The 25965-nt window shown below is 47.7% G+C and overlaps 7 protein-coding genes across 7 annotated transcripts; 2 read left to right on the top strand and 5 right to left on the bottom strand.

Annotated features, from left to right (window-relative positions):
• Positions 1-991: 991 nt before the first annotated feature.
• Positions 992-2789, bottom strand: TRV_06197 (uncharacterized protein; the record flags this gene model as incomplete). The annotated part of the gene is made up of 2 exons (XM_003019728.1): positions 992-2388; positions 2450-2789. The coding sequence occupies 2 exons, from the start codon at positions 2787-2789 to the stop codon at positions 992-994; spliced, it is 1737 nt and encodes a 578-aa protein (XP_003019774.1).
• Positions 2790-5583: 2794 nt separating this feature from the next.
• On the top strand, positions 5584-6483 carry TRV_06196 (uncharacterized protein; the record flags this gene model as incomplete). Its single annotated transcript, XM_003019727.1, has 1 exon — positions 5584-6483. The coding sequence occupies one exon, from the start codon at positions 5584-5586 to the stop codon at positions 6481-6483; it is 900 nt and encodes a 299-aa protein (XP_003019773.1).
• A 313-nt stretch (positions 6484-6796) lies between these two features.
• On the bottom strand, positions 6797-8561 carry TRV_06195 (uncharacterized protein; the record flags this gene model as incomplete). Its single annotated transcript, XM_003019726.1, has 2 exons — positions 6797-8130; positions 8255-8561. The coding sequence occupies 2 exons, from the start codon at positions 8559-8561 to the stop codon at positions 6797-6799; spliced, it is 1641 nt and encodes a 546-aa protein (XP_003019772.1).
• A 1084-nt stretch (positions 8562-9645) lies between these two features.
• On the top strand, positions 9646-10516 carry TRV_06194 (uncharacterized protein; the record flags this gene model as incomplete). The annotated part of the gene is made up of 2 exons (XM_003019725.1): positions 9646-10021; positions 10083-10516. 2 exons carry the CDS (start codon positions 9646-9648, stop codon positions 10514-10516), a joined length of 810 nt encoding a protein of 269 aa, XP_003019771.1.
• Positions 10517-10804: 288 nt separating this feature from the next.
• Positions 10805-15754, bottom strand: TRV_06193 (uncharacterized protein; the record flags this gene model as incomplete). The annotated part of the gene is made up of 3 exons (XM_003019724.1): positions 10805-15099; positions 15175-15629; positions 15693-15754. The coding sequence occupies 3 exons, from the start codon at positions 15752-15754 to the stop codon at positions 10805-10807; spliced, it is 4812 nt and encodes a 1603-aa protein (XP_003019770.1).
• A 1164-nt stretch (positions 15755-16918) lies between these two features.
• Positions 16919-17851, bottom strand: TRV_06192 (uncharacterized protein; the record flags this gene model as incomplete). The annotated part of the gene is made up of 1 exon (XM_003019723.1): positions 16919-17851. The coding sequence occupies one exon, from the start codon at positions 17849-17851 to the stop codon at positions 16919-16921; it is 933 nt and encodes a 310-aa protein (XP_003019769.1).
• Positions 17852-19952: 2101 nt separating this feature from the next.
• On the bottom strand, positions 19953-25059 carry TRV_06191 (uncharacterized protein; the record flags this gene model as incomplete). The annotated part of the gene is made up of 9 exons (XM_003019722.1): positions 19953-20553; positions 20675-21767; positions 21834-22172; positions 22263-22425; positions 22496-23214; positions 23275-23508; positions 23599-24117; positions 24207-24750; positions 24832-25059. 9 exons carry the CDS (start codon positions 25057-25059, stop codon positions 19953-19955), a joined length of 4440 nt encoding a protein of 1479 aa, XP_003019768.1.
• Positions 25060-25965: the final 906 nt, after the last annotated feature.

Here is a 25965-nt window from a genome sequence, read left to right as displayed (position 1 = left end):
TTTGTCTTTCAAAAACGCTGTATTGGAAGTCGGAAGTAGGAAGAAGCAGATGCGGGCCCGGGCGCGGCCAGTTGGTCACGTGCTGCTACTGACTAAATATATAGCTGAGCCCCTGGAACTACACCAAATATAGTTAGCGTTCTATGACTAATGAACCTTAAACTCGTCCTGAGTACGCCTTCGATGATCAAAAATTTTGATATCAACTCCTTCTTCATAGATCTGCGTCCTCGATACGCCCCATCCCTTGGGTTAACTCGGTCTCTCCCTGGCATCATTACACGGTCTTCAGTCCCATCGCGCCCCGATGTCATGGCAGCATGTAGACTTAGCGGTCCTAGGGTGAATGGCATTCCATATGGTGATAATTTCTGGATCAAGAACGGCATAAACGTGACAGAGGCAGAAGCAATATTACAACAATTTGTGAATGAAAATGCAGACCATAACATTATGTATACGCCTATACTATAACTAGCTGATAGGAGTAAAGCAAGTTCAGCATTGTGTCCACAACTCTGCCTGCAAGGTCCCAGGTTGCCTTGTTAAGGCTGGCCGGTTATCTATACGGATCCAGTATCGGCTCGCGTGCCCAGGACAGATAATTAGACACGATTGCCTATTATACATTGAAGTTCCGGAGCAGTATTGACATATCATAGTAAGTCAATTATAAAACTGACAGGTAACTAAAAATTCCTTAGATTGTTATGAATGACCATAGACTACTATCAAAAATGGGAAAGGTCCTGTGCAAGGAAAGAACAGCTAGCTTGAAATGAATATACCGATACATGCAAAACCGCTAAACAAACCAAAATAAGAAACAGGGCTCATGATACGGAGGCCTCGATGCATAGAATAGGAAGGAAAATATGCAGAGTATGTGCGAATTATTTACAAGTAATGCAAAAATTCTAATGACCAAACAGATAGAGGAAGGGGTGGGAGTGATAATGCAGAAGTCATTAGGTATACCTTGGGGAATAGTTTATTTCTCCCAACTGAATTTCCTAGTGAGATCCGGTTTGGGTCCACTCTGAGGCTGGGAGTCGGGGGTTGCACTAGTAGAAGCACCGGTAGTTGTCGGCTCTACAGCGTGCTGACATGACGTGAGCAGTGAAGGAGATGAATCGGGTCTTTGATGTGATATGGATGTGGAATTGGTAGATGTGGCAATGGGAGACGGGATGCCGAGGCTATTGTTTAGTTCCGAGGCGCCGAGGGTCGAACCTGGACCTATAGGGCTAACGAGGTCCGGTTCTGAAGGATTGGTCGTTAAGTGTTGATACTGGATAAGAGGAGGTGGAGGTGGTGGTTCGTTTCCTTCCATGCCCAAGTCGCGAGCCTTCTGCAGATGTCCGTACCGGTGACCGGATATCTCAGTCGCTGGTAATTCAACAGGAGTGGCTGCCGGTAGTTCGTAGCGGATGGCGGCGTTGTCTGCTTCAACGGGATGGTGTTTATCAGCAACTAACTCTGCTGGCATAGAGGGAGAAACAGGTCTGCGCCAGAATTTCCAAAGAAACTTAAATCTGGGTGGATTCTCTTCTTTTTCGCTGATGGATAACTCCCGGGAGCGCCGTTTTCTGTAGAACCAGAGTACGATCAAGGAGACGATTATGACTGCCGCACAAACGCCGATAGTAACGCCTACTATAGCAGCTTTGGGAATTTTCCGATCCGCTGTGACACCGTGTCCGCCAGGGAACGCACTGTCTGGAGGGGAAGTGATGGCCACAAGGTCCATGCTAATTCCGGAATCAGGGTTGAAAGTAGCCTGGGAAATTGAAAAGTTACGGCGTTCGAAGTCGACTGTTAGATATGCTTCTTGGAGAAAAACTCTACCGATTGTAAGTTTCTTTGGGTCGGCCGTCCGCCTAAGTGGAAAGTAACGGAGGCCCTCGCTGCTTTGATTCTGATCAAGGCCAGGATAAGGGTATGTAAGTTTGTGATCAAAGGCAGCGAAAGGTAGCGTTATATTCACGGACTTTGGCGAATCTGGGAGATCGGATAAAGTAAAGGTAAAAGAGATGTTTGATCCAGCGATAGCATCGTAGGTAGAGATATTGGGCCCGTATGTATAGAGGTTCAGGGTATTGTTATAAATCAAGCCGAGCTTCCCGGCAAGTGAATCACAAATCTGCTCAGGAAACCACAGAAAAGGTGTAGATGAGTCTATTATAAAAGTCCCGCTAGAGGATAGATCGATGGCCAAATCACCAGCCAACGAGTTTGAGTTAGACATCGTGCCAGTCTTAACCTTGAGGGACTTTATGGTAACGGCAGGCAGATTGTCCGGAGACAAAAAGAAGGAAACCTCGTTAGGAATAAATCGGCTCCTGTCAAACCCTCCAAAAGTAAGAGATGTTGGTACACCTTTCATCTCTATTTCCCGGAAAATGTCAGCTCGGAAGTTCCGACCAGGTAACATAGTTTAATGACGTACGATAAAAGGCACCGGCAGTATAGCCATAGCTATGACTAGGCACTATGCTCATGTTCTGTACCAGGCTGCTCAAGAGAGACAGTTTATTCTCGTCTGTGAAATTGGTGTCTGTGACGCCGAGTCCTAGCGAGCCGATCCACCATTTGACTGTGGTGACCATGCTAATAACTTGATCCGAGACAGAAACATCGTTGTTGAGACCGATAAGATCGTAGCCGTAGTCGCCGTAGCCCGCATCACCAAGCTGGAGATTACTCCCGAGCTCATACAGCCCAACATGCGACCAGGTCGAGGAAGCATTTGCGAAGAACAGACCACCGCGTTCTTTACGGCATCTCATGGCTACATGACCATGTTAAAAGTCCACATCTCATCGGCGCAACCACTCTCGTACGGATACAATCGATAGGATAACATACTGGCATCACATCCACCACGTCCGATAACCCAAGTCTCTGATGAGACTGTGTTCGGTATCACCTGTAACCATTGTGACGGTGTTCCAACCCGGATAGATAACCTAGAAATAATAGAACTCGGTTAGCCGATAGCCTTCATTTGGTCCTAGGATCAGGTTCACAGCAACGTACGAGCTCCATGAGCCATCATAGCCGATCCTAGATCAATAGAAAAAAAACTGTTAGAACTAAGCAGCTTGTACTACACAACGGCGAGACAGAGCTGAAGTATACCAGTTTGAGCTAGGAGTAACGCTCAACGGGGTCGGAGAAGAGGCAGCAGCAGCAAATTTGAGGCTGGATAATATGAAGACAACCACAGCCAGCCCAAAATTCCGCCCAGGAACACTCCGTAGGGGATCGTGGCGGCCGACAGAGACAAGAGGACTCATGCGCATGGTCGGCGCACCTGGTCGAGCCTAGGCATTACCAGGAGAGGTCGACGTTGCGCCGTAGCTGGAGGGAAGACATGTTTGAGAAAATAACGAGAAGACGGCAGCCCTGGTCCACGACTCCATCATGGTCCTACTAAAAGGAAAAGAAAGAGGTTCCCCAAAGAAAAAAGAATGGCATTTTTGAGGAAGAAGGCCAGAAAAAGCAATGAATGGTTTCTGTCATCCATTATTTTTCGAAGCTGGGCGTTTCTCTTCCTCTGCTCTGTACTTCGTATCTTCGTCCTCTTCAAGGGGCAGAGGGTCCTCCGTATGTACCAGGACATGGGTTCGGCGTACAAGCCATTTCGACTAGTGAGAAACCACCAACAAGGGCTCGACAAACCTTGAACCCCGAGGTTACCGAGACAGTCAAATGTGTATAAAACTACGCATGGGAGATCGTCTCTTTGGCCTCTGGCGATGGGCCAGATGGCATCTTTGCACTCATACGGAGTCCACACTCAGACTTGCTCTTGCAGAACGTACCAAAGCGTTAAGGCTCTGGACACTTCGTGACACTCATTGTCAATTGGCCTGGTAAGCCTCCACAATAGTGCGATTTAGTGGTGGCGCCGCCAGCATTGTTTCAAGCTTAAAGATTCCTTCGCCTTGACTCACAACTAGTGCACGAATACGTGTATCGGCGGTCTCGCCAGGATTGCTTATCAAGATGTAGATGAAAGTGTGGGCACAGTTGTTCCACATCAGCAGCATCAGCATCAGCCTCTCTCCTGCTTCATTTCTTCTCTCACATTTTAATAGCGGGTGGCAAGGAAGCCTGTCCAGGGACCTGTATTGCAGATGATTTCCCGTATAAAAAAAAAAAAACATGACATCGGGCCGACCCAGTGTCGATGCCGATGATCACTTCATCCCATCATTCAGTTTAAAAAAGACAAGCGATATTCTCCCCAGTATAAGAAAAAAAGTCCTCCATACTCCGTTCAAGGATATTTAAACATAAGTTTCATGGAAAGCTGACCCTGGGCTCAAAACAAAATGGGCATAATGTTGGCCATCCTTCCGTGCTGTGCATGTACCCGCCATTCGCTTAGAGATGATCAGGGGAGAACCATGCCCTGCACTGCAGTGCCAAAGTCCCGCCCAATTGGAGGTAGCAAGCCATAAGCTGGAAATGCCTCTTTTTCCCATAAGGGCCGAAGAAGCAATCCATATGGGTGCTCTGCCTCCTTGAAAGAAGAGAGAGAACACAAGCTCTTCTCTCTTTTTAGACCTCAGCCTCAGCAAGGTCTCTCCTCTTTTAGCTGGTCCCGTATTCACTAGTCAGTTGGGGCCGATATCATCGCGGAATTTCATCTTTTCATCTGCTGAACAGCATAGTCAACGACGGTCTTTATCCGCGCTGGCCAAAGCCATAACTCGTTCGTCTTTCAGCTCTCGGCCGTCATCGCCGATACCCTTCCTCTCTCTTTATTTTTCCCTCGCTGTCTCTCTCTGTCATCCCCCCTTTGCTGGCTCTGCTTGTCGTTGCTTTTTCTCTTCACAGCCTTCCTCAACTAGTTCCTGTTGATAGTGGTCCGGTATTTTCTTTTTAGGTGCCAATCAACTGTGGCGTAGTCCTTATTTTCCGTTCCAGACATGATGCTCAAGAACGTTTGATTCCTTCAGCTTTCAAGAGCGCAAGCATTTATTTCTCCTCTTGTTGGCGCTGTGCTGGATGTTGACAGTTAGCGATGCTCTCATCTTCGACCGCACCTAGGAAACTGGCACAAGAACAATGAAGAAAATACCATTCCTCCTGGCCTTGATGGCCTCCTCCACGGTCGTTGGATACCCCTGGCACTACCACGACGGTATTTTCTTCTGATTGAGTGTATCAAGAACTGATGGGTCGGTTAACTGACGTTGGCGGTTTGTTGTTGCAGGCAGGATTGTAGTCCGCGAGATCGTCTCAGAGATATTCGGATCTTCCGCGCCGGCACCTCCACCTCCATACAACAACATCAACACCTCACTGACGCCAGCAGAGGCTCCTCCGAGCCCGTCGTTATGGCCGCCAAACATCGAGTCATGCCATTGTCCCGTAACCTACGTACCAATGTTGCCTGTGGAGTGCACAGGGGAGCTGTTCTATGCCACGAAGCCTCCGCAGACTGTGTACACTACAATCACCGAAGTGCACACGTTGAAGCCTATAGATACAGCGCCCATGGGTCCTCCTACGCTTGTCACCCCTCCTCCGCCATGCTCCACTTACAGTTGCCCTCCCACGCGCTGTAAAATGGGCCTTTTCCCTTCTCTCGCACCTCTAATATCGACTGTCAGCGTCACCAAGAAGACCACTATCATGGGCGTCCCGTCCGCCGAACCACCGCCATCATTCCAAGATACCAGCTCAGGAAGCGCAGCAGGCCAGAATATACCCCCTACAGCCTCGCCAACTGACGACTCGAGTGCTTCTCGGCCGTCCGGTAAATCAAAGTCTGATTCTGGCTCCCCAGACGAACCTCACAGTGGTTCTCAGGGAACTACTTCTTCAGCCAGCCAGGGTAACAGCCCGGAAGGCCGTCCAGAAAACAGCCAAGGAAGACCTCAGAGCGGTACTCCGAATGGTCAGCAAGGAGGTAGCCAAGGGAGCGCTCAAGCCTCTCGACAAAAAACGCTTTCTCAGCCTCCCGGGAGCTCCATGCCAGTTGATCCGGGGCCTATCACCTCAGAAGGTGCAGGCCACTCCCATTCAGTCCCTACCAGAACCATGTTCAACCTGGGTGGGATCCCTATCACTATTCAAGAGACTGACTCCATCACCCTTGGGAACGGGCCGTCACGCACTACTATTACTAGTAATACTACCCCAACCACATTTGCGGTTGATGGCCATACTTTTACCGTAAACCCTTCAGAGGTAATCTACCTCGACACTACTTTCCACCTCGGTGCAGATCCTATGAAGTCACCACCACTCGTATCGGGTACGGCTAATCCTACGGGCAGAGGAGACAGCGAGGGTCCGCGAACCGACAGTGAGGGCCATACCATATCTCCTAGGCCAACAGGCACCAGGGACGGCTCTCCTTCCAGTCAGAGCCTTGCAGTACGGATATCCACTGGTATCAACACCACATTTGTTCTAGGGATAAGTACTGCACTTATTTTTGGTGGCTTCGTTGGAGTTTTATAACGAGATTTTGTCTCTTTCTATATACCCATTTTCCTTCACCTTGTATAATAGTAATGACATACCTAAATGGCCAGCAGTCGCCCGCTTGTCTCATTATTTACTTCGTCCTATTTAGCATATATGGTAATGCCACAGTTGCATAGCTCTTCGATGTAAATGATACACGTTATATTTTTTTGCCCTGCGATATTTATTAAAAACCCTCAATTTCTTTATGTTTTCAGAACTAGAAAAAAAAAAAAATCCTTATTCTACCAGAAATGAAGCTGCCCGTCATGTGTATCATCTTAATGCAACTGCTCCCCTACATACCTCATAATCTAAACATCTCACCCCGGGACCTTACCCCATCTAGGATAAAGGTATTGTCAAGGGGCACATACTGTCTTGTGAGCACTTTGAGGGCCTCCTGAGCTATACACCCACCTGCCATAGCTGAGATATTATGCAGTTCTCCAATCCCCGCTCGCCGCACTTCCGATATGGCCGACTCGACCCGGGACCTAATCTCGCTTTCACTTTCATCCATACCATTTCCCTCCTGGCCTAGACCAGCTAGGACTTTCGAGAGCATTGCCGTCCAGTTGTCGGATTTATCAATGTGTGATGGTTCCTCCGTCATCCCTGCACAGCCTATCTCTTTGAATTCACTCACTAGGCCGTCAAGAGTACTCAGCGCAATGAAAATTGGAATGAGAGAATCAGGGTTTTGCAGGCTGCTCTTAATAGCCTTCACTGTTCGCTGTGAAATTCCTCCTGATGGCACAGGCGATAATATTGGAATCTCGTTGCCCCTAATCACTTTGATATGAGCTGCGTTCTTGCAGAAAGTGTCAATCTCCTTTTCTGATATCGGCATCCTCTCCGGGCCGGCACGTAGCTTGCATTCAAGATTCCGAACAGTGGCAAGTACTTCAGCCGCATCCCTTCGTGCTTTTGACTTATATATGTTTTGTAACCAGATATAATCTGACGACTGCGCCTTCATGTCCGGTAGTGACCCGGACAAAGGCAGAACTGAATGTGTTTCATAAAAGTCTTTGACTGCGGCCGCTATTACCCAGAAATTGGATGATCTAGTTGTTAATTGAGAGCACTCGTCCATATCAAAGGCATTGCGCAAGTCACTACTTAAGGAGTAGGGACCAACGCTCTTTAGGACAGCCGCCACAGCTTCGTCGAAGTTTTCTTCGCCTCCTTCAGGATTATTAGTTCTAGCATGAGATCTAACCATGTCCCTAAACTCGGACTTTTCCCGGTAGTTCTGAGGGTACAGGCCGTTATGGTTGACCTTCCACTTCTCAAGGAAGTGTAGCAAAAGTATCAAATACGGAACATGTCCATGCTGGTGGTCGTCCATACTATCCAGGTTCTCCGCCTTGCTTGCTGCAGCCACAAGTTCCGGCCAGGGAATTGTTAAACGAAGATCTTCAGTGGAGCTGGCATCAGGGTGTGTCTCGACTATGGGGAAAGCGGATGGTAGCTGCAGCGAAAAGGACGCATAAAACCCTACCGAATGTGTGTAGATTAGGGGTATATCCAGCCGCCTTGTAGTTTGTGATATGGTTCGAAGGATAGACTGCCTTATTGGCCCGGAAACAATGACAAGCTGGTGCTGGGGAATAAAGTCTTCATCTTCGAGAATATCTAAAATGGTCTATATCGTGCTTAGCGTTAGGATGTCTGGCAGAGAGAGGAGGTAAAACAGTAGACAATACCGTTGTATACGCTTGCCCATCAACATCTTCATTAAGCTCCCGAAGATATTTACATGTCTCCTCAGCCCTAGATTTACCAAGGCTGTCCTCAGAGAGAAAGAAGTTCACGCCTAGATCAACCTCAGAGACGGTTGCAGGATCAACAATCGTGAAGCCACCAATCCCAGGAAGCACGAGATTCTTCAGAGTCTCAACACCCAAGACACCAGTCAATTCCGAGCCATCACTATCCACCGGCCCATCGGAGTTTATGAGAAGCACTCGAGAAGACTCTAGGGCTTGCTGGCCGCTAGCTGCCCAGAGTCGCAGCTGGCGGTCGTATTTCCTCTCCTTAGCGGTTGGGGCGGCATGCGAGGCCATGGTTCAATTTATTTCGAGCGTTTCGGCGGGCCGAGGTGGGCGGGGGCGGCGTGAAGCTCCGAGATACCGTCTCGCCGTCCCTGGGACAGTTAAGCAGACATATAAGAGCGCTCCGTCTCTTCTTCCCTTCTTCCTCGACGTCGTCGTCGTCGTCGTCGTCCTGCTTCTTCTTCTTTTTGCCCCGCGTAAACAGCTTACTTGCTTATATAATCTCAAATTGATCACGTGACAACATAGAAAAGCTTGTTTGTCAGCTAATTGCTTATCGATAAAGAATTAAAGTTTGTCATTGTTAACGGCAAAATCAACCTCCTGGCCAGAAGAAAGCGCAGCCTCGGTGGCTTCGTCGGATTGAAAAGGTGGGTTGATGCATTACGATTTGTCTTGCTTGTTGCGATACATGAGAGGACATCATTAGAAACTAGGCTCTACCCGGTCAATCCTTGATCTGATGCACTGCCAGAAGCTGAAGGCAGAAGCTAACAGAATACGAGAGCCCAAAAGACCCCTCATCTAGAAGAGGTGAATATTACAGACCCTCCGGATACATCTAGATCTATGACATCTATTTCAGCATCGAGGAGCTTTCTGTAAGTGGCTACGTGCGCTAACTTGTTAACCTTCCCCCCTTGTGACTAACTGAGCCCCTTGCTCTAAGATACAAAAGACTACAGTGAGATCCCATATTAGTTCCTGGCCTTGTCAGTTCAAATTTGATACTCCTAGTTTATAATCTTTGGGCTCTACTCTAAAGTGAAATGTCAATAATACATCTGGAATCGTGCTTCATCCTCTTCCATACTGCATTCAGCCAGGTGGAGAACATTCCTTGACATCCCGAGAGCGCCCTTTTTTCTCCACAAAATTCTTGACGTTTAGTCAGATGAATTAACAGTTGGCTTCTAGGACAAAGATTTCCCGCACCTCTCCTTCTTTGTGCGTGAGTTCTTTATACGGTACGAAACCCTCTTTATTGAGAAACAAACCCTCGCTTCCCGACGCTGTGTATAGGAGGATTTACTCCCAATCACCCTACCTACAACTTCGCCGCTTATCCATAAAGAGACCGACACCAGCATATAAAATGGCAGACATAGAAGCCGCAAAAAGGGCCGCTGCTACAGAGGCAGTAAAAAACCACTATCCAAAAGATGCGAAGTTCATCGGTATTGGAAGTGGAACTACCATAGTCTATGTTGTGGAGGCTATAAAGGCACTTGGGATCGATACTTCAGCCACCAGCTTTGTGCCCACTGGATACCAGTCTAATCAACTGATCGTTAATGCTGGTCTTACGGCTATTGCATTTGACGCTCTGCCAGAAGGGACCGTACTGGATGCTGCGTTTGATGGGGCTGATGAGGTGGATGACGACTTGAACTGCATCAAGGGTGGTGGAGCATGCCTCTTCCAGGAGAAGCTGGTTGCTCTTCAGGCAAAAGAGTTTATCTGCGTTGCTGGTACTTGACCCTAAATGAGTAAGAGAGAGATCCTTCATACAGCTAACCCTATACCCGATAGATTGGCGCAAAAACCAAAGTCGTCTTCTCACGTCCTGGCCATCAATCCCAATTGAGGTCGCGCCTTTGGCTGCTCGCCGGGTGATGGATGAGTTGAAGGCTTTGGGTAGCCCCAACCCTATTCTAAGACAGGACCCGGTCGCAAAGGCTGGCCCATTAAAGACTGATCAGGGATTCCTTATCGTGGATGCGCCGTTCCCAGCTCTGCTTTTGCCTTCTGATATCGCTGCAGGCAAGAAGGCAGAGGGTGGTGTCTGGGAGGTAGAAGCCTTGGCCAATGCTATCAATGCCATAACTGGTGTGTTGGAAGTCGGTTTATTCTGCGGACCTAACGGCCCCCAAGCTCAGGCCAACGGAAGAGTAGGAGGACAGAAACCTGTTGCGGCCTACTTTGGAAATACCGATGGCACAGTTATTTCAAAGAGGAAGAAATAGATGTTTTCACCTCCCCGCAAAAGCCTAGTTACCAATTTTGGCTTTTCTTATTGCTATAGTTAGGTAGACAATGCCTCTGGCGAAGCAATGTGTTCATGCATGATACGACCGATAATCTCAAAATGATCACAGCCCAGAGGTAAAACAACACGAAATTAACTCAAGTTTTCTAGAAATCTGACTAGCCATTAGACCTAACTTTAAACTCCTATAACTAACTAGTTGCAACAATGATACACCCTCAAGAGTACATGCCAAACCCATTCACACCTCCCCGTGAAATGGACATTATTTCGGAAATCTAACAGTTGGGTTGAGGAAAGTCTCTTCTTCTTCCGATAGTGAGAATGGAGGTGCAGATTTAGCTCTGAATAATGTGTTAGAATTCATGCCTTGGTAGAAATAGGCATCAGCCTTTTTCTGTCGAGTCATCCGGCGGTCCATGTATTGTTCGTATGCTTCTTGTCTGATGGTAGCAAACAAATACTTAGGATGCACACAGATAGCCTGAGCTCCCTTTTGTCCAAATCCAAAGGAGGTTATTGATACAGCTTTTATCTCGTCCACTTGAAGGCCCTTCTGGAGATAGGCAATAAGATCAAACTCCTTTAAAGCACGATCGATGTTATCTGCATTTCGGTTTCCAGGAACCAGCCCTGTATCTAGCATCTGCAGCGCACCGTTCACCATCCACGCACCAGCTGCGCCTTTGGAATGGCCAGTTAGGTATTTTTGGAATACACTGAGAATGGGGTTTCCTTTCCGCCGACCTAGAGCCTCGAGTTGCTTTTGGATAACAGCGGACTCATTCTTGTCATTCAAAACAGTGGAAGTCCCGTGAAAGGAAGCAACACCAAGATCATCGATGGTCAATCCCCATACGGCCAGAGCACCTGCAAGCGGAGCAATATAGGGGTTGTTACGCCAGAAGTCATTGCCCAGAGCATATTGGGCTTCTCTAGTCTCCTTCTCATATTCTTCTAGGATAAGCTGTTTTCGTTCTTGATGGCTTGTCTTAATGTCAGAAGTAACCGCCGAGGCTATATCAGTTTGTAAATCTGCCAATAACGCATCACGGGATAGAGCAATCTGTTGTCGACGGGTATCTAGCTTCTTCTTTCGACCACTGATATTGGGAAGAGAAGGGTGTACAGTAGACATAATGTGCTTGGAGTTTGTCAATACCCCTTTCCCCGGTGCCGGGAGCGATCTCCCAGCTTTGTCACTAGATGTACCAGCAAAGGCAACAATGCCCCGAATTGGTAGGCCCATTTGTAGTGCCAACTCCGCAGTAGTAAGGACCTGAAGTCCACAACCTTGTGATTCTATAAAGCCGTTGCGGGTGCTTGTTGTAGGCCTTGACATCTCTCCTGGTTCCCTACCACGTATGAGCTCTTCCGTTGCGTTGCTCGTTGCCTTCATATTAGCAAACTCATATGACGTCTCACCACTGAAATCATCGCAGCCACCAACGAGACAGAATTTTGCTTTCCTGGCAATAATTGTATCGTACCCAAGCTCCAAGGACTCAACTGCCGTGGCACAAGCTCCTACCGGAGTGCGAATTGGACCACTAGAAGAGAGTAATAGCATATTTACCCAGGCGCCAATTGTATTAATAAAAGTCTCCTGTAGAATATCTTTCTGTATATCTTTATCCATAGAGCGGCCGCTAAACATCTTGCCTAGGGAAGAGACCCCTCCAATCCCTGATCCGATGCAGATAGCTACATCAGAGACATGGATATATTGGTATAACTCGTATGGATCTGTGATTCCTGCTGATATAAGAGCTTCTACAGTGCAGACCAATGTAAAGAGAGTAACACGGTCAGCCTGCGTGATTATTTCCTCTGGGATCCCATATGTTCTAGCATCCCAACCTGTGGGAATAAGCCCGGCCACAGTGTGGCTAAATTTCATAGCCCGCGGGATGAAGATTCTTGCGCCTTTAAGAATCCGAACACAGTAAATATCAGGCTTGGAAGATCTTCTGATTTCGGCATAGTCCCCATGCTCTAGCCGCATCTCTTCAGCAAGGGATTCGGGAACATAGAGAGGCTCTAGGTTCTCTTGAATAATCACCTCATGGAGGAACTGTTTCTTATTTGGATTGTAACCATCACATAACTCTGGTTCGATTAGCCGAATACCAGAATGATTAAGAATGTAGTCCTCATATATTTCCTTAATCTTTGACTCTACCACAGGCTGTTTGCTTTTCGAGTCCACCCAGCCTGAATAGGGGTTTCCATCGATACTTTCGGTGGTGTAGCGGATAAGCCCCATCAGCCAGGCCATTTCAACAACACCCTCAAGGGAAAATTCGCCATGTGCCTCCATTTCCCATCGAGTTCTAGAGTTTCCGTAAGGGCCTAGCTCTGAAAAGCCAGTGATGACAACCACACGTTGGAGATCAACCATATCCACCAGATCTTCACTAAGTGGATAAATATCTTTGTGGTATTGAAGCACCCTTGGAAAGTCTGGCCGTACATGTGCTCTTTGCTCTAGTGTATGTGTCTTCATTTCTGCTGGCGACACTAATTTCACTCCTTCGACACATTGTTCCTCGAACTTCAACTCCGTGAAAAGTGCGGATTGGATATCACTGCGTCCTTTGAGCTCCCCGCGAAGACTTCGAACTTGCTCAGCAAGACTTTGCACTTTAGTCATCCCCCCGGTCAGATCCACGTATATTGGTTGTTCTTGGCAGATCATATTTATAGAAGGTGTACAGAGACAAACAAGGGCGTGTGCCATTTCTTCCTGTGAGAAAGTTCGCAGCCCTAAGGACTCCATACCTTCAGCTACCAGATCATTTTTGTTCATTAAACCCGTGCCTCGAGTCCACCCGATGACAGCGCCACAAATAGATATATATTCCTGCCAGTCCTCTGAGTACCAGCGGTTGAATAGGGTTTCAAGTGCAATTTTTGATTCTCCGTACAAGCCATCACCACCAAAGGATCCATGGTTGGGGGATAAAGGCAGTAAGACCTGCGTTGGGTTGGATAGATACTTGTATTTCTCCTTAACGGTCTTTACGGATCCCAGTAGCCGAAGGGCGTTCGTCAACATTATACGATGAGCAAGTTCGGACTTCGAGTCAATTGAGTCAATTTCCTTATTGCTTTCGCTGATCGCCGCAAATGGAATCAGATAGTCTATATCCAACCCGAGTCCCTTAGTATCATAGACATACTCAACGAGGGATATCACATCCTGTTTGCTAGCCTGGTTGAACGGGATAACAATTAGTTGAGAACCACGAGCTCCATGTTCAGTATAGATAGCTCGATATTTCCTTGAGACTTCTGGAGAAAATGACGAAGTTGTCATCACCACTCTTGCACCTCCTTGAAGAAAACAGCAGATGATGGAAGCGCCAATAGAACCTATCCCAGCACCGGTCACCAGGACGGTTTGGCCGCTAAATGACTCCCCTCGACTTTCAACCAAATCTAGGGCTTTGTAAAGATGGCTAGTTAACTCCCGACTATAGGTCCATCCATGAGAAAGCATTTCTTTAATGTGGATATAGGGTTCACCAGCGGTATTAGGTTGAGTAGCCAGGTCAGCAAAACGAATTGACTCTTTCCGCTCCTTTTCAGCATATTGCAAGCTTCCATCGTGGGTAACTGTAGTGCAAGGACCGAGATTCTTTGGGGTATTCTGGTAAACAGGCCCCAGGCCTAGTCTGCTTCGGCATGTTCGTTCCAGCCTTTGCACAATATGTCCAAGTTGAGGATGGTCTGAGAAATCAGCTATCGCTCTTTGAAGAATAGGCAATATTTCTTCTTCAGCAGCATTGGCAATGAAATTGCACCTCTGTATAACTGGTTCTGGATCAAAAAATAGACGTCCCTGTTTAGCTGACTGTGCAAAGCTGATAAGCTCAAGCAGACTTTGCCGGGCCCACGCCCACGATGAATCGTAAACTCGGATTTTACGAGGGTCAAACTTTGGGCGAATACCAGCTGCATATTCTTGGCCGTGTTCCGCAACCCAAAGGTCTATTTCGGTCTGTAGTTTTCTCGCAGCCACTTCCTGAGCGTCATCAACGAGGCTTCGATCAAAATCACAATCTTGTTCAAGATGTGAAGCATAGACTTTCAGAAGCTTTTTAGACAATGACTGCTGCGACTTAGAGAATATTCGCAAAGTTTCGGCATCAACCATGACACTTGAGGTATTTTTATTTTCTGTTGAAGTGTCTCCCCCAAGGGTAATTCCTTCCCTTAGTGCGTATTCTTCAGCTACTAGGTCCATAAATCTAGTTGCTTCTTGCTCAGCTGAGATTCGCGTGGTTGGCTGCATTGTTGTGGCTAGTACCAAACAAGAATTCTGCCTGCCATTCTGCAGCTTCCATTGTACTAATAGTCTCTCCCTAGCCACAGCAGAAGTAAAAGCACCTGGCATTTTCGAAGTAAACATTAAATTGATCATGGCAGTGGATATTTTGCCGAGGGTTCCTTTGTGATTTAACTGCACCGTGTTCCACAATTCGGTCAAGGGAATATCCTCAACGCGATCAGGTAAGAGCCCAAATTCGGTACTGAGATCACCGACTATTTCATTCTCTAGTGTAGAGCGTCCTGAGTGGATGTTAGCAATGATTTACAGCCAAATGCCATTTTCTGCGGGTCTAAACGTACCTCCTGCTAATAATTTAAGCGATTTTGAAACATCTATATCTGGTACTGGCTTTTTCAGAGCTTTGGAAACAATAGCGATCAGAATCTCTCGTGCTTCAATAGGCCGGTCGTCTATATCGTTTGCGACATTTATGCAAGATGCAGGCGGTGCTGTAGCATTGACATCTCTTGCTTTCAATTCTGTACTTGCTACCTTATCTTTAGGCTCTTCCATTGGTGTAGAAGTATCAGGAATAGATTCGTAGTAGATTTTTTGTGTATCCCTTTCGGAATTAAGAAGCTGCCGTGTTGGGCAAAGGATGCAGTCCTGAGTCTCATATGAACCCTTTATGGTTCGTTGGAACATTCCTATAAGGGTGTTTGTAGGTCCAACTTCTATAATATTGTTGCACGCTCTGCCCGTAAGAATGACATCCTGTGTTTCAATCCACCGCACTGGAGATGCAAATTGGTATCTAATTTTAAATTAAAATACTTGGACCAGAACTAGGTGACCGTATGGGAGAGGAATTACTCACGCCATAAGCTCAACTAGCAGTGTATGAGCCAGCTTCCGCTGGTCGTTGGCATGGCCTGCCATGGTAATCACTCTCACGTTTTTTTCAATCGGTAGACCATCCAGGATCTTCTTGTGGTGACAAAATCTTCACTTGTTTCTGTTCGAAGCAATATACACATTGCATCACATAGCTGTAGACTTAACAACAGCTACTTATCTAGAGCCTCCTATCTAACTCTCCTATCATAACCGTCATGGTACCGTTGCATTCAGACTTGCAAACTGATAGGTGGAATAGGTGGGCTGGGCCAACCAACGGGGGTATCAGCTCTTGCTGGTAGTATTCCGTGGCCACTATATACTAGTGCTTTGGATATCGGACAATCAGACAACGGGGCTTTAAAAAAAAAAAGAAAAAGAAAAGAAAGAAAATAAAATAAAAATAAACGGGGAAGGAGGAAGGATGTGAACACTCTCCTTTCACCACTCCCTGCCCCGGATATAATTTGGTGCTCCGTTCTCCGTACTCCTAGGCAACTCTGGGTTTATTCCTCTTTTCAGTTGGTCAAATAAAGGATGTATGGCTAGGACCTTTGATGGATCAGGCCATGCATTGCATTGCATTGCAGCCTTCAGGGATTAAAAGCGCAATGCTCCATCTCGCACTCTAGCAGCCAGGAATGGGTATAATCCTTGCTGTTAATTAAAATGAGGTCATAGCTGCTTTCTCAAGAGTTTGTTAAGAATTCAGTGGGTATTCTGACAATTTTTTCGCAGTTATTTTTCTTTCTTTCTTTCGTTTTTTTCACTTTTTGGTAGGAACAAGATTGGCTAAAGGAAGATGTTTATCCACGACGTCAATTCGAGGATGGATGAATTTGTGTTGGGGCAGTTGAAATTAACTACAGCTTAGTCAGCATCCTCTTGTAGCCATTAAAGTTTTGTCACAATGAGCGAAGTCAGCTCTGACCGACCTATCAGAAACACTTCCTTGGCAAGTTCATCTTCATTAGTACCAGTACGTAAATCCTCCTGTAGCTAATCAATATCAGTCATTCCATTCGCTACGGCTTCATATTTGACCAGTTTCCATCGTTAGTAGGCTGAATTAATTAGTCACTACGTCACTCCATTCATGCTACCTACGTTCGTTAGCTCAGTTCTGGGGGGCCCTTTCATCATTCACCATTTTCTGCTGTTATCACTCATATTCGACCCTGTATCAAAACATTTATGAACGCCTAACTAAGTGCTTTCCGCGTTGGACACCGGGGAAACCTGCCATAGCCACCCTAGATCGGACTTCACGATGCCCTTCTGGACGTTTAAAAGCTCCTTGGACAGTTTTTTACAGCCCTCACCTGGCCCGTTGACTGCAAATTCGAAAGTATCCCCGGTTGACCTGCGAGTGATTGATTTGACAGGCAGTATCATAGCTGCAGTCCCAGCAGCAAGAACCTCTGTGAAATAAGGAAGCTCGGAATACGGGATCTGTATACCTGTTATTTCTCTGGGCTGGCAAGGGATATTCACTGTACCTCCACTTACAGGGCGGATCTCTACATTCCATTCAAAAGATTTGGCGAGCTCTATACAGCTGGTACTAGTGACACTCTTCAAGATCGAGCGACTATTCGGTGAGACAAGGGTAAATGAACTGCCGCTCTGTTTCAAGCCAATAAAGGCGGAGGTGCTAAACTCATCAATCTCCGAATTATCACGGCTGTCAAGGTGAAGTGTCATAAAGAAGCCTTCAGCACGAGCCTGATCGCTCCATTTCAATACAGGTGCATAGTTGCCGCCGACCTTCACATGACCCACCCCCTTGGGCGCCGCTCTGTCAAAATCCTCCAAGATTAATGCCGGGAGAGGATGAACACCGTGATAGGCTTTATATGGCTGTACATAGATACAGAACTTGTATCCAGTTCCAGCCGAGACTGCGAAGAATGCATCTGACCCGAAGACAAGGGGCCGTATGTATAACGCGGCATCCGTGTCGTGAGGTGGAACATATTCAGCGTTCTTTACGATGGCGAGGTTGACTCCACGCAGAAAAATGTCCTCTGGAATAGGTGGAATTGCAATCGTAGAGCAAGAGAGCGATAAGCGAGCCGCATGCTCTTTGGGACGAAACACTTGAATCAGTCCTTTAGGATCGCGATAGGCTGGGGTCATATCTAGTTAACTCCAATACTTCCACATGAAGGTAAAGAGATGGTTGACGTGCCTTTCATTCCCTCGAACGCTTGCTGCCCTTCGAGAGAGTCAGCTTCTCTTCTTCTTCTGGATTAAACTGCTCCTACCATAATTGAGTCCAGGTGCAAGACCGTGGATTCTGAGAAAAGGATCTTGGATACATCGAGGTTCAGACCACCTGTTCGTGTTGACGGAGTATTCAGATTCGACATGGCCATTCACTGCACAAAACCAAGATATCTTAGTGTTATGCGATTTAAATATCCTCACCTAGTGTACCTCTAATGACTTCACAGTCTAAACATACCATCCATAGGCGTTAGGCCTAGTTTGTCCCATTCTAAGATGCGCTATATATTAGCATATCATAATCGTGAATTCGCTGGTGCAGACTGGACAGACAGCTTGCTGCGTACCAAGGGCATCGGTTGGAGGGGGTAAATCGGCCATTTGTGTTATTGTACGTGGGTATCACACAAATAATTATCAAATATGTAGGGACTCAAGCTCGCGGTTGGAACCTTTTACGCTTATCCTTTGGGAAATGCTCTCCCCCCCAACGCACTCGCAGGACTGTCAAGTTAACTAAGTAGTAGGTTGCTAAAATACCTACCAGCTATTCTCTTCGCCAGATTGACTACGGTAGCAACTGTTAACCATGGCCCACATGGTTCCCGCATATGTGACTGCCATGAATAAGCGTTTGATATCCTTGACGGGTGAAACCACCTGTAAATGAATTACATGCTCCTGTATTACCAATACAGGAAATACTGCGTGTTTGCAAATAATTTAGGTTGGATGGAACCTTAACTTAACATTCTTTTGGTGCCAAGGAAGCTTAGCGAGGAAACTTGAATCGCACGTCTTTCGGCGACATGATGACAGAAAGTAATTGAGGGTAGCCTAACTAATTGGAAGCTCCGGTTTTCGAGGAGAGTTTGATATTGATCCTGCCGGTCATTCATTCTATCAATTGGCTGTGTTAAGGCAGGTGCGAGGCGAACACGTTCCAACAGCCATGCGGCCTAAGGTTTTTTATGGTACGAGCGGAGTGGGTTTGCTGAATCAATCATCAAGTGAGTTAAGGTTGTCCCACAGGGTGGGAGCACTCGTGTGCTTGTTAACTCACACTAGCCAGATACCCCTGTCAGCCTTGGTACTGATCCTCCCTCGGTCTTTGACATCTTTATGGAGTAGAGTATGCAAGTATGTTGCTGTGTTGTTGTGAGCGGGCAGCAATTAGCCGGCACTATCCCAGAGCGAATACAACAGCGCTCGCAGGGGCTTTCAGAACTGCCTAATTAGGTCTAGAGATATTATATGAGCTATTTTGCGGCTGAGGGTGGTGCGGCTGATGGAGGGGAGGACTGGAAGGTGGGGGAAGAGGCCAGGGGGTTGCTGCAGTCGGTGCAGGGGCGCAGGGGCCGATGCAGGGGGTCTGTCCGACTGTTGCACCCGTTATGGTCTCCACCTGATATCCACCGTTTAAGCACGCTCCTCCGAATAATTAATGACCCAGACTGCACATAGATAAGTAGATAAATAGAGGAGGATGTGGGTTCGGAAGAGTCAAAGGTAGTAGTTACTAGCGGAGTGTGAAGTCTGGACTGGGCCCCAACCGTCAGCTGCCATCATGCATTGGTAGGAAGTAAACTGGGTCCAGTGAGTGAATATTGGCTATGGTTACCTTGGAGGATGAAGAGTATGCATTCAGTATTTCAGGCTACCCTTCATCTCGATAACTCCATAGAAGTGCCCCGAGTGCTCTGCATATATCCAAAAGCGGTACATTGTCCGAAGGGCCAGAGTGAAGGACCAGAGTTACTGGAAGCGAAGCTCATCAATTATAGTCTCGAAATCTTCCACTTCCCCAATTTGAGGAAAATTGGCGACTGTAGGGATTCATGGGGCAAACCCTGTGGAGTATCCTAGGTAGAGGAAAGGATGGGAAGTGGGATTGAGTAAGTTTTTTTGCGGTCCAGACTGTCGGCAATGACTTTCTTTTTAGCGCAATCTACCTAGATGAATGTAGAGAATCATTATTTGTCATTTGATATTTCTTGAGAGCATTCACACGTCATAGCTTCATATTTGCTGCAGCAAGAATGCGAAAGGGCCCCGGGGGATCCTTTTCAAGTAATTCCGTTGGTTGGCCTTCCTCGACTATCTCTCCGTTGGATATGACTGCGACACGGTCAGCGTCGAGAATAGTAAATATCTGGTGTGCAATTGTGATGACAGTTCGTGTCGCGAAGTGTTTCCGGATGATACTTTGCATCAGCTTATTCGTGTGTAGATCAACACTCGAGGAGACTTCGTCGAGAAGTAGAATGGATCCGGGTCGCAGCATTGCCCTGGTAAGACAAAGTAGCTGTTTTTGGCCAACGCTGAATAACTCGTCTGATAGCTGAACTTCAATACCTCCCCGAGCTATGACTGTATCCCAGAGTGTCACTTCTTTCAAAACCTGATTTACCTGCTCATCACTGGAAGTCCCGGATGGGTCAACATTCTCACGGACGGTTCCTTGTATGAGATATGGTGTCTGGGTGACACAGACAAGACGGGTATAAAGGATTTCCTGGGGAATAGCTGAAATATCGACACCGTCGATGATGATGTTCCCCTCAGAGACATGTAAAATACGGAATAGCGCGGAGATAATTGAAGATTTTCCACTGTGCAGAAACTTGTTAAAAACCACATATTACCAAGGGGATGATGAGATATTTTGCCAAAAAAATAAAAATAAAAATAAAAATGCAATAAAATGAAATGATCAATAATTAGTTAGCTTACCTTCCACTTTTCCCACATAAGGCAATTTTCTCGCCTTTATGGATCAATAGATTCAAATTTTTGATGACTGGCGTAGAGTTGATCTCATATTCGGCAGTGACCCCTCGAAATTCAATAGTCCCATGTTCCGGCCAGGAAGGCGATATGGTAGGCCCAGTTGCCTCATCTTTTAATTCAGGGGACCGCTCTCGCGGTCGGCTCAATAAGGTATCAGTCGAAAACGAGCGAATGCGGGAGACAGCGCCAATGGATATCTCAAGCTGAGTCCAATTGGCCATTAAGCTCTTGATAGTAGTACTGAACTGAACGATGTTTACTAGAGCGATGCCGGTGGACCCGGCATCAATCTTTCCCTTTGTCCGCACAGCGATTGATACGACAATGACAGCAATAGCTGCGACTACGAGGTCAAGCACAAGGTTGAGCCAGCGCTGGACACAGAATAATAGATAAAATGGCTTCTGTGAATCATTAAGCGCCTGGTTGTTATGATGTTCATAATCTTTCTGCCAACCAAATGCCCGGATCGTAACAAGGCCAGACAGAGTTTCTAGGAATTTGGAAAATAGGGGGGCTTTAGCTTCAATGTCAAGTAGTCGCAATTGTCTCGCAGTGCGCAGATAAAACTTCTGAATCAGATAGAAGACAGTTAGAATAACTGGTATAGCGACACCAATGTATTTCGACGCGACTGCGATAATGATTAGCTGGGCCAGGCAAGTTATAAGTTCAACGGTCGTGTTAAAGAGAGCTAGTGGAAGTTCCATATCTGCCAATTGTAAATCTTGAGCAAACCGATTGATGGTGGTTCCCATGTCGGTACTTAGAAAGAATTGCAGAGGTGCATCCACGACTGTACTCAGGAGGCCTTCATGGAATTGCCTCGAAGCTCTCGGTAGCATGTGCTCGGTCAGATACCTGTGTATTTCAAGTAAGCAACTGCGATAACCCCAAAGTGGTGAATCGTACCAAGCAGCAACAGCCAGAGAAACAATTGCCATTCCAGCAAGCGCAGCGTAAATTCCCAAGTATAGTTCAATATGAGAAATAGTATATTCCGTGTCCCGTTGTAGCCACCATTTTATGACAAAATCTTTATTTGGTTATGTTAGCAGGTTATTAGCTATCCAGCGTGTAGTAAAAAACAAAGGTGACTGACGTGGTAAGGTTAGTCCGAGGACAAAAACCACACAGACCGCAGTGAAGAAAGCTGCGCTCATAGGGTGAACTACTTGTATATAGTACTTATAGACAGTCGTATCGCCAACCCGTCGTTCCTTTTCTTGAGCAGATGCAGTTAGAGGTCTGGCGCTAGAGAGTTCGGGTGTAGCCCCTATGTGGTTTTCATGGGATTGGCCGGCCGAAGTTCGCTTCTCGGATGGTGCAGCCAAAGTTACTCCCTCTGACAATTCTTTTTCCAAGGCATCATCTTTGCTCACTTGGTTGCCGGTAGAATCAAGGTATATAGCATTATCTGCGTAGTTGAGGCGATTCATTGCTATAGTAGTCAGTCACAATTTATCATCCGTACCTGCTTATTACTATTTCCATAACCAAATTAATTATTGAATTTCGTGGATGAACTTACCGGCATTCGTAGCTAAAACTATAGTGATGTTTTCCGTTGCCAGGATGCCACGTTCTCCAAATAAATTGTGGAATATTAACTCCTCGGTTTTTGCATCCAAACCGGAAAAGACATCATCTAGCAGTACAAGCGTTTCTCTTGAATATAGTGCTCGTGCGATCCCCTGTATGAAGGTATCAGCTCTTTTTATGCCTATTAAAATTGCTAAGGACTGAACGGCGATTTTTGCTCACCAGTCGAGCCTTTTGGCCGCCGCTCAAGGCCATACCACCACTGCCGACAATCCATTGGTCTCCGTAGGGAAATCCTTGGAGATCATCTCGCAGCACGCAAGTATCTATCACCTGATCATACCAAGTCGGCTGGAAGAGGTTAGAGCCTATAATGTTATCTCGAATGGTGTCGTTGGTAATCCAAGGTTCCTGGCAGCAATAACCGACCCTTGTAACTGATTTTTGGAGAGAGCCATCAGTATGCATCACCTCACCCAGAATCGAATGCAGCAGCGTCGACTTCCCGCATCCGACTGGCCCAATGATGAAAGTAACAGTCGAACGCAAAATTTCAAAATCCAAGTTCTTGACAACAAAAGGCAAATCGGCATTCCAGCCGGCACTGAAGCCTTGAGCCCGAACAAGAACTTCTTTTCCTTTTCCTTCATATATGTCGGGCCTGGTTGATATTGATGGAGGGATCATTTCAGTGCTGGATGCTTTGCTTGCGTTAGTAGTTGGCTTCGAAACGTATTCACCTATACGTTCAATTGCTCCAAAGGCGGCAACAAACCCAGCAATGGCGTCTAAAATAAGCGCCATGGGAGTCTGCAAAAGCGCTAGGAGTGACAGTGAGGTATAGGCTTTTTCATAATCCAATGCCTGTGAACCATTTCTCAACGCCAGAAGCGTGTACATGGTGAACGCCAGCAGAGGTCCACATGCTGCCGTAGTGAAGGCTAGATAGGCGTGTTAGTGTATTCCTATCCGGGTTTTTTGTATTGGAGAATTCAGCCTACAGAGTGTTACAATCATAACCAGCGCTTTCTTGAAGGGGCGAGACTCTGATATTTCCTTTGATCTTAGTTCCTGCAGCTTCTTTGCCGCGTGGCCCTGTAACCCGCCCAGCCGAATCTCCTTGATATTCTTTAGCATTGACGAGGTGGCATGCACTCTATTTTGAATGGCCTCTAGCCACTGTCGCTGGCGGGCGCCCATGGTGGCTGCCACAAGCAGCCCGGAAAGGGTGCATACTATTGTAAAGATGAGACATTCTGGTTAGTGACTAGTTATCTTGTTGACCTTGCTGGGCGATTACCAGCTATGACGGAGCTTTTAGTTACCAAGAAAGATCGCCGCAGGGGCAACAGCTGCGACTCCAAGCTGCTGCTGCAAAAGCCAGAGAGCAAGGCCGATATCTATCGGGCTAGCCCATATTTCGTGGAAATAGCGTAGCCCTGAGCTGATACGTTCAATGTCCACACTCATCAAAGTGAGTGCGGCGGAATCGCGCACTGCAGAGGTGTCTAGATGCAAGGTCTGGGTATAGATCAGCGGGACGAGGCTGCTGCGTAGCATCGTAATAAGGCGATATGTCTTGTGCTGGGTATTGGTGGTGGCCACCGCCAGGCCGATGTAAACGAGCAAGGCTGCTGCAATGAGGCCGTAGCCGTAGCGGCTGGCCAGTCCATCGTCGTCTCCTGCTGCTTCTTCCGTGACATATCTCACGATGCGAGCCAGCAAGAATGGTTGCGTGAAGGTGAGTCCGGTCAGGCAGAGACGGGGGATCACAGCAGCCAGCGCCGCCCATAGATGGTGAGCGGCCAACAGACGGACCAGCGCCGCTGGGGTCTTGACCTTTGCTACAGCAGCAAGTTAGCACCACTCATTAAACAGGTAACCAGATATATAGTCATAATCAACAGGCAGTTAACTGGTAGTCTCGACGTACCGGCTTCCCACTGGCCCAGGAATGAGTCCTCCTCGTCGTCGTCGCCGCCCCTGAGACGCCGATCGATAGCGCTAAGCTTCTCGGCCTGCAAGATCTCACGGAACCCCTGGAGCAGCAGCGGGTTCAGCCACCAGAAGACACTGCGGTTGTACACGTTCGCGACGGTCTCTGCCGGGAGCCGCCCAGGGCCATCAGGGCCATCCGAGCCATCGTCTCCGCGCTCGAGCAGCTCAAGCACGAACTTGGCCAGGTCGGACACGATGCCGGCGATGAACACGGCGCAGAACACCCGCGGCTGCACCGCCCACAGCGTCCGCGCCCGCACGGCGTCGAGCAGCAGCGAGAGCCCCAGGAAGAGCGAGACGGGCGTGGACGGCCGCGGCGACCGGCAATGCTGCCAGTACGACAGGACGGCGACGGAGGCAGACGTTGCGGCGGCTATCGACACGGCTGCAACGGTTGCGCGGGTCGCCAGCGCTCGCCCGGGGACAAGCACGAGAGCGACGAGGACGAGCTTGATGCCGGTCGAGACAAGGTGCGCGGTCTAGCAGGGCATCATCATCATCAGACAGGTCCGATTCTTTAACTAGTTACTGTGGTCTACGGAAGGTCGACGGCCGCTCACCAGTTTGGAGTAGAGAAGAGGGCCGGCGGGCGCCTGCTGGTGATGATTATGCTGCTGCTGGCGATGGGACAGCCGGGCCAGCTGCACCGGCAGCGACAGCAGCATGGCGCTGCACACGCCGATGGAGAAGAAGGACTCCTCGAACAGCAGCGTGAAGTCGAAGCCATCGAGGCACTCCGGCGCCGCTGCAGGCCCAAATGCGTCCTCGGCGCGGATAGAGCAGCCCATTCCAATTTGATGGCACAGCTCACATACAAAGAATCCGATGTCTATGTCTGCTATGCGTCTCGTCTGGTTAAAGTAGTTGACTACGCATCCGGCCAGTCAATCGTTAACTAGTTAACTAGCTGGAACTCCTGCTGTTGATTCAGTTGGAATGGCCAGAAACCTCCAGGTCCCCTTGTTCAGCTCGGCACCGAGTCTGTGCCGGCCAGCCAGTTGGTGAACTAGCTGACCTGGCCATTGAGTTGCGTAACCAGAACAGCTGGTTGGCTAGATTGGCCTGGTTCGTTGGTGAGCTCGCTTGTCAGATATTATTTTGAACCGGGTTGTCCGGAGCATCGCGGACGGTGGTTGAAGGATTCATATTATTACTGCAAGCGACCCTTCAGGGGGTCTCGACAGTTGGCCATGGACCATCCACACATGCCCTCAGCTGCGCGTCAGGGGCATACGCACTCTCTCTTAACGGTGCCAGCCAGGCATGTACATACCCTGTGTGGATATCTCATTGTCGTCTAATCTTGGTTGAAATAACTGGTTAGTTGCTATCTGGTGCCTATCGGCCAGCCATGATAGTTACCACCTGCGTACATGGGTACGTGATGATATAAATTCCCTTTCATTCATTGCAAGAGACGTACGAAGATGTGACTGCTCGCAGGGAATATGCCACAATAACTACGTACCCCTCCGCGTGTCCCTCATGGACATGGTAACGGAACCTGCTGGGCCACTCGATCTATTTTCAGGGCGAATTTCATTGTTACAGCCAGACCCTGTCCAGCCTGCGCCCCAATCACCGGCGCTTAGCCAGGATTGTTTGTTTGGCTTGCAGCCCCCCGGGGGAAGAACAATCACATCAAATTGAAGGAGGGCTGCAGGAAATGGGGAGAGTGTTGAAGATATTTAACC

The sequence above is a fragment of the Trichophyton verrucosum genome (genome assembly GCF_000151505.1).
Source record: "Trichophyton verrucosum HKI 0517 chromosome Unknown contig00678_55.r1.exp, whole genome shotgun sequence".
Taxonomy (NCBI): Eukaryota; Fungi; Ascomycota; class Eurotiomycetes; order Onygenales; family Arthrodermataceae; genus Trichophyton; species Trichophyton verrucosum.
This window is presented reverse-complemented; position numbering and strand designations above follow the sequence as displayed.